Below are 7,388 nucleotides of genomic sequence, written 5' to 3' on the forward strand. Positions count from 1 at the left end.
TTTTTAGACCTTAGCCGTGAGATTTTATTCAAATCTCTCCCTAACCGAAACGGCACTAAAAACTAGCAATTTTGAGCATTGCGGAGGATGTGTAGATATTTAAGTAACATCGAATCTTTCATAAGATAGCCAAACTATCTATAGATGTTGTGACAAAGTTCCAAACCTTAGCCGGAAACCGTTGGCCTTTTCTCTCCCTAACCGATTACCCACTATAACAATTGGGTACTGTTTTATTAATCACCACAAACCCACCACCTTATGTTATTATGGAAACAATTTTGGATATGTTGTAGCTTATTCATTCGCCTACACAATGGTATCAGCAGATTTTCTTAGAAATGTTCCAATCATAAGATATTTACATTTAAGAACAACTACTCACACATTTTTGGTATTCTACTCTTTAGACTGGATGCACTGTAAGTTTTTTCCGCATGCTCAAGCATAGTCTCATGAATCAGCCGGCCTTGGATAGTCCAGGCAGGCTGATTCATGAGACTAGCTCAAGCAATGTTGGAACTCCAAATTAAATTAGTGTTACACGTACGAGCAAACAGTGTGACTTGTCCAACGAATCAGTAGCTAATAATGTTATTTTGAGATTGTTTAACAATGCGGTTAATGTATACTCATTTATGCAGTAATTCTATGGAACAAATTGGCATGGCAATAATATCGCGCCCTTGATAATAATTATGAACAATACACGTGCAGTTTTTTCGTTAGTACCTATTATACTCCATAGCTACTAGCTAATTCTGTAAAGTAACGGCCAAAGTGTCACAGTCCAACTGGTCCGTATGCCTGGTTAGTGTTCAGTTCAATCTCGTCTTTGGGTGACACCTCCTCGTAAACAGGACCAGCTGGTGCAGCACCTGTGGGTCCTACGTTAGCTTTCCTTTCAGTTGCAGGGGAGTGCACTGCCTTCTTACGAGAGCAAAGGTGCATCACTAGGAGTCCAGCGAGGAATCCAATAACAAGAGATAGGAATGAACTGATAACAACGCTGATCGCAACAGTTCCACCAGTAGATAAGGGAGTGGCAGTAGGGCCTGTAAAAGGTATACGTATTTATATATGGGATGTAGTGAGGCCCACAAAATATCATGCACCTTCAGTCATTAGAACACACATGATTGCAGTGCTCCAGACTCCAGCATTAGTGCAGGTGATGGTGTTGTGTCCAGTCAGTGAGAGTCCATTGTCACACTGGTAAGTCAGCACTGTTCCCTCCAACACTGTCTCCTTCAACCTATCATAGTCTACTATAGTTCCATTGGAGGGCTCAGCAGGAACAGTGCAGTTGACTGTGTACATGCATAATACACATAATCGTAATAATTTTATGATGTGCTACATGTATTAGTGACTGGAGTTTGTACAGCAATTAATCCTGTATCACATCCGGTTCAGTAACTGCCCGTCGTCAATGACAACGTATTGTTTTAATAACGGCCACGGCTGAGAAGTCAATAGCATAATTATGGTTATACTCGTGCAATAAGGATTAATAGCTCATAATAAGCACGGGCAAGGTTAACAGCACTCGGCTGCCACTCGGCTGCCCCTTGTGCAATCAGAAGCTTTGTCATTGCTTGTTTATTACTCGTGCTATTTTATATAATCTCACCATTATTATTGCATTCTTAACCGTACTATTGAAAAAAGAGGATATAATCATGCTCACCAGGCATGTCTCTGCAAATGATATTCGTGCCCGGCTTCCAAGTTCCCACTCCACCCACACTCTCACATGTACTGGTCATATCACCAGCTGGGAACAGGCCCTCGTCACAACGAAAGTTTACCATCGAGCCCAATGAGAAGGGTGGTGTCCCACCATTGATGTTCACATTGCCATTGGATGGTGCAGCAGGGGAGTCACAAGAGATGTCTGAGAGGAGGAAATTGTAGTAACAGTCAATATAGTGATTAACATACCTGAGGAACAGTTATAAGTGGTAGGTTCAGGTGACCATTGTCCATCATTCTCACAGGTTGCTGGCAAGTGAAGCTTAGTGCTGATCCTACTAGTGCAGGCAGTGGTGGAGCACCATTGATGGTCACTCTGTTTGCAGGTGTTGGGTTGGAGGGGCAGGTAACTGCATTGAGATTGTTACAGTTGAGAATGAGGTTAAAAGTTCACTAACCAATAGGAAGAATCATCGTCATTACATCATCGCTATTGTCAGCACAGTTGACAGCTCTGATTGTCACATTGTAGGGAGTGTTGTAAGAGAGGGTGATCTGTGTGGAGGTGGTCTCCAAGGTGACTGGTGACCCAGAAAGAGGTGTTGGTGAGATGGTGAGGACATAGCTGGCAGACACACCACCAGTAGAGGAGGGAGGGTCCCAGTCCAGAGTGATAATGGAGGAGTCAGTTTGATTTTGAATGGAGGATATTCTTAGATTAAGAAGAGAGGTTGGGCCAACTATACAAGTTAAGATTAGCATCAGCACTCTTAGCTTCAAAAATCAACAACTCACCAGCAACTGTAATGGTCTTCTGTGACTCTATTGGCATAGCACCACCACTAACAGTAACAGTACATGTGACATTGCTATCATCCAGTACAGACACTTCACTGAGGTTGATGAGAGTGGACGTCAGAGTTCCACCATCATTGCTCACAAGAACAGCCTCAAACATGAGCACATCAGAACCAACTGTGGTCCTTCGACCAACTTGTGAGGGAAAGAATGCATCAGTTTGTACTACTGACGACAAGCTAGATGCTGTTGGAGGATTCACCGTCCATCTCAATGAGGTACCAGGCATAGAGCATGTGAAGAGAACTGCCTCTCCAGGACACGCCACACTTGTGTTGTACACTAGAGAGGCCTCTGTTGAAATGAAATGACAGTCAACCAGCTTCTGCTATATGTAAATTGAAAAAGCTAGCCATAATAATTATCAAACTAGGGATGAAATGTAATACGTATGAACCTTACCTCCGTTGACCAACAGCAGAGCTGTACAGAGGCAAAGCAGGAGATAAAACACTCCATTGCTTTTTGGACAGTGCAATGTGTGAGCTTGAGTATACTAGTGTAGTACTAACTCACACATTGACAATAGACTAGACTGAGATAGAATGGGAAGTTGCTGCACTTTTACCATAGATTGAAGAGTTAGAGGGATAGGAAACGGAGTGGTGCACGTGATGATTTTATTGAATCTGCAGTGGAGCCTCGAAAATTATCCGCGTTACGAGCTATTAAGCACATTTTTGCCGGGTAACTCCCAAAGCTGTGTTTCCTCGAGACATCATCTCTTTCGTAACACCATGAGCCACGTACGTGTAGTACTTGCTAATGACTGACCACACCCAGTAAAAAGAGACTTTTTTCCATACGCTGTTTTAGAGCTATTAATTGGAACATATAACGTGTAAGCATGCTGCTACAATAGGTATAGACCTTGAAATATAAGTGAGTTGCACAGACTAAGCATAGTTACTTGTAGTTTATTATGCACTGAGTGTAGAAATAGATATACATGACTGCTACCATGATAAAAGAGAGAAGACTACTTAATTACTTCAAGCCTAGTTTTTAGTGTCTATCAGTTTAAAACGTTATTTTTCAGGGGGGGTCAAATTTTTTTTTCGCCAATTTTGCTCAGAAGCAGAGATACAATCAAAGTCTTGCTCTTGTACTAGCCTTGATATCATGAGCGGCTTGTTCTCGAGGTCACTGCATTGCTGGCTTTGAGACTCTGCTTTTGAGATTTGTAGCAAATTCATTGGCACAATAAATAATTATTATTTGTCAAAAGATTTGTGGAATGGAGAAGTTCGAGCCAGATATAGATGAAAAAGGTCCGGGCTAGCTTGCTTAGCACTCAAAGGTACAAAAAAACGTTGTTTTTTTAAAGTGGTAATTCTACATGGTAATTCAAGATCGTAGTGTTAGTTTGGGAAGGTTCCACAGCAGTATATAGCATTCACTTTTGTACTAGATTGGGCTGGCTTGATTCTGATTAATAATAGGCTAATGGCATTAAAAATAATACATACCTGATTGATTCACACACAAAAGTACCAGAAGTGTCTTGATCCACACATGAAAATCTATGTCCATTGCAGCACTATACTCGAACTTATAGTGATACAGTATAACGTATGTAGTACAGTAATATAGATAGATAATAGTTCATTATGATAAAAACTATGATAGAGTGTATAATTATAGAGTAAGACTATATTATTATAGTCTCTACAGTAATACTGATCTACTATAATCATAATAGTCTATGCTGCATGCTATAATTTACTGTACCGACTCTAGCTATGTCACTGTAAATTATAACCTGCTATATCGTGTTTAGATATATATACTGTCTATGTCATCCAAACTGTTGGTGTAAACTTAGCCTTTGTGTATCTAGAAAGTGAAAGCATGCACTAAAGGATGCAGTGACATTATCTGCATTGTCCTGGTGCTTTTACTACTCATTTACATGAGCCCACACCACTTTGATTGTTCACTAAGGCTTATAAATTATAATTATAGGGTCAAGTTAGGTGTGCATGCAATGGCAGCATGTGGTGTCGATCTAGTCTTTGCTTCATTTGAGATTTTTCATGAGATTTCATGGAAGATTTTGGATTTCATGCTTGATTTCTGTTGATTTCTGCTGATTTAAAGTTGAACTGTACGAGATTTCACATTATTGCCAGCCCCTCGCAAGATTTGCAATGGCCAAAGAACGCTTTCGCTCATGTACCTTTTAATTACTGCATGATGTTCTATATGCAGGTATTTGGTGGAAATTGTCGTATTGAAGAGCATGAGCATCATACGAAAACTAACTTACGAAATTATTCTACCGCAATAGATTCAACGTCCAGAAGTTATTAACTAAGTTAACATTGATGACAATAATAGTCTGGTAATGTTATTGTGGTTTTGTTGTTTGGAGCAGCGTGTCTTCTTTGCCACTGGCTACCCGGGCCAATGTGTAGATTAATTAAGCAGGTTGAATTAGTATACGCTATAATTATACTGACATGCAATTATCCAATGCACCAACACTATATATAGCTGGTTTCAAAAACGGGTTCTCATAAGAGTCTCTGTTTGTTCTGACATCTTTTGATATAATTATGTACCAATCATTATTTTGCTCCCATTTCATGAAGGAGGGAAATATCATTGCTTTTCATGGAGGGGCTGGAGACCTTCTCGATCGCATTGGATTCTACGATTTGGAAGATTTGACACGTAGTATATGTCCAAGTCGATAATTTTTGGTGGATCTGGTGGCAGCACGTTTGACGATTTCACGACTAAATCCAGTATTGTTGGAATCCAGAAGATTTACATTCGTGCAGGAAATCAAGTAGACGGGATTCAGGTTGTCTATCGACTTGCCAACGGGCAGACTTGGACTAGCGGCCAACACGGTGGAGGCGGTGGAACAGACTACTCCTTTTCTGTCGGAGAAGGCAAATTCATTTCCAAAATTGAAGGCAAGACAAACGAAACTCTGGTCGATCAGCTCACTTTTACTGTGACAAACGACAATGGCTCGACAACAATTCATGGCCCGTATGGCACTACTGGAAACACTCCTTTTTCTGTGGAAGGAAATGTTATAGCTGTTTGTGGTCGTGCGGACAATCTCCTTGATGGTGTCGGTTTCTATCTGTATGCGCCACTGAATAAGAGTAAACAATTCGGAGGAAGTAACGGAACTGCTTTTAACAATGACCCTAACACACACACTAGTGCTATGGCTGCATGGTCCTGGTTTGAAGATCTCCAAGCTATATATCAGATCTGGCGACCAAGTAAACGGTATTCAAGCCGAGTATGTTGCTCTCGGAGGATCTATTGTCAAGGGTCCTTCGTTTGGCGGCACTGAGGGATCTTCACATGTCATGGTCGTTGGACTGGACGAGGTCATCGAGAAAATGGAAGGAATGACAAAATTGGAGCTCATTGATCAGGTCACCTTCACTATGAGGAACACCAAGGGAGTGAGACGCACTGCTGGGCCATATGGTAAGACTGGAAATACACCTTTTTCTGTTACTGCTCTTAATGGCATCCAAGGACTCTACGGCCGGGCAGGAGACCTTATAGATGCTCTCGGAGTTTATTACAACTGAAGCTAGAGAAAAGAGAAGAGTTGAAAAGAATGAGCTATATAACTATAATTATAACTATATTGACTACCATTATGAGTACACTATACCCTCTAAACTAGCTTAATAGACAATAATTATTGTGTCAAACTGAATTAAGAATACTGTCTTGCATGTATCGACTATAATTATATTCATTTATGTCTCATTTTCTTGTAGTGGGACAATGTCTCTAATTGTCTGCATAATACTAAATTGTTGTGCAATGCTATAGATAGGCAACATTGTATTAATACAATCTAGCTATACTAATAATCCTGTGTGTGACTGCATGAGCTATTCTTCATTTTGGAGTATCGAAATTGAGTCTGCGAGTAGCTCGTCCCAGAGGGCATTCCCCCCTCCTGACACGTATCCTCAAAACGTGGGGACCTTTTTCTAAATCAGAGATTGTGTACGGAGAGAAGCCTGCAGTGCATGCATGTGGAGAGAACATGTGTATGACATGTACTATAACACTCTCATTCATGCATGCATGCTTGAATGTTAAATTAAAGCAGTGGAAACAATAATTATATGGAGTTGACCGTTCAGTATACTGTGGTAATCACAATCTTGTTTTTGCGTGGAACACATGCACACACAATTGTCAAAGACATGCACTGAGTCTGTTATAATAATAGTGTTGTTTTTTGCGACCATGCATGCAACATACATCTTTTGCTAGGCTGAGAGTCCAGAACACAAAATGTTCTTCCCTCAATTCCCGGACCTGTCCACACCCACTGAAAGGTAGTGTCCCTGCTATGAACATCATAGTTGATTCCCTCATTAATCAGATGGATGGAGCAGCGATCATGGCTTGCTGTGTGTATTAATGTATACTCAGTATGTATTATAGAGCATAATACTATAATAATTATATTATAATGAACTGAGAACTCCTAATATTATACTGTATGGAAGCTTGAGATGATTAAGAGATCACCATGCTTTTTATAAACCAATACAGAGAAGTTTAACTCACAAGTCCTGAATATTCTGTTTGGGTCTTCATAAACCTCTTGCTGTCCTTGTAGATTGACTATGGTTATCCTCGGTTGATATGAATCCGTAATATCAGGTGGGAGAGTGAACTGTGCTAGGCCATTGCTACCTAAAGTAGATCAGGTTACATGATTATTGTTCAATTAGAAAAACAAACTTGACCCATCTATATTTACGTGTCATATAATTAGTATTTTGTTGTAACATTTCTGAATGGGGACTCTGTTGTTCAATAAATTAACATTC

The 7,388-nt window shown here is 40.3% G+C and overlaps 3 protein-coding genes across 3 annotated transcripts in view; 1 reads left to right on the forward strand and 2 right to left on the reverse strand.

Moving 5' to 3' along the window:
- Positions 1-1,719: 1,719 nt before the first annotated feature.
- LOC135352449 (uncharacterized) lies at positions 1,720-4,092 on the reverse strand. The gene is made up of 5 exons (XM_064551632.1): positions 4,023-4,092; positions 2,491-2,847; positions 2,154-2,435; positions 1,945-2,105; positions 1,720-1,897 (listed from the first exon to the last, which is right to left on the reverse strand). The coding sequence occupies exons 1-5, from the start codon at positions 4,084-4,086 to the stop codon at positions 1,853-1,855; spliced, it is 909 nt and encodes a 302-aa protein (XP_064407702.1). The 5' UTR covers positions 4,087-4,092; the 3' UTR covers positions 1,720-1,852.
- A 1,144-nt stretch (positions 4,093-5,236) lies between these two features.
- On the forward strand, positions 5,237-6,119 carry LOC135333198 (uncharacterized). Its single transcript, XM_064528143.1, has 2 exons — positions 5,237-5,675; positions 5,737-6,119. Exons 1-2 carry the CDS (start codon positions 5,237-5,239, stop codon positions 6,117-6,119), a joined length of 822 nt encoding a protein of 273 aa, XP_064384213.1.
- A 127-nt stretch (positions 6,120-6,246) lies between these two features.
- The window catches only part of LOC135330771 (uncharacterized), a gene marked incomplete in the record, with an annotated part of 2,032 nt that continues 890 nt past the window's right edge, over positions 6,247-7,388 (reverse strand). The window contains 3 exon segments of the mRNA XM_064525722.1: positions 6,247-6,563; positions 6,811-6,960; positions 7,123-7,251. Coding sequence (XP_064381792.1) covers positions 6,439-6,563; positions 6,811-6,960; positions 7,123-7,251 — 404 coding nt within the window.

The sequence above is a fragment of the Halichondria panicea genome, chromosome 1 (genome assembly GCF_963675165.1).
Source record: "Halichondria panicea chromosome 1, odHalPani1.1, whole genome shotgun sequence".
Classification (NCBI taxonomy): Eukaryota; Metazoa; Porifera; class Demospongiae; order Suberitida; family Halichondriidae; genus Halichondria; species Halichondria panicea.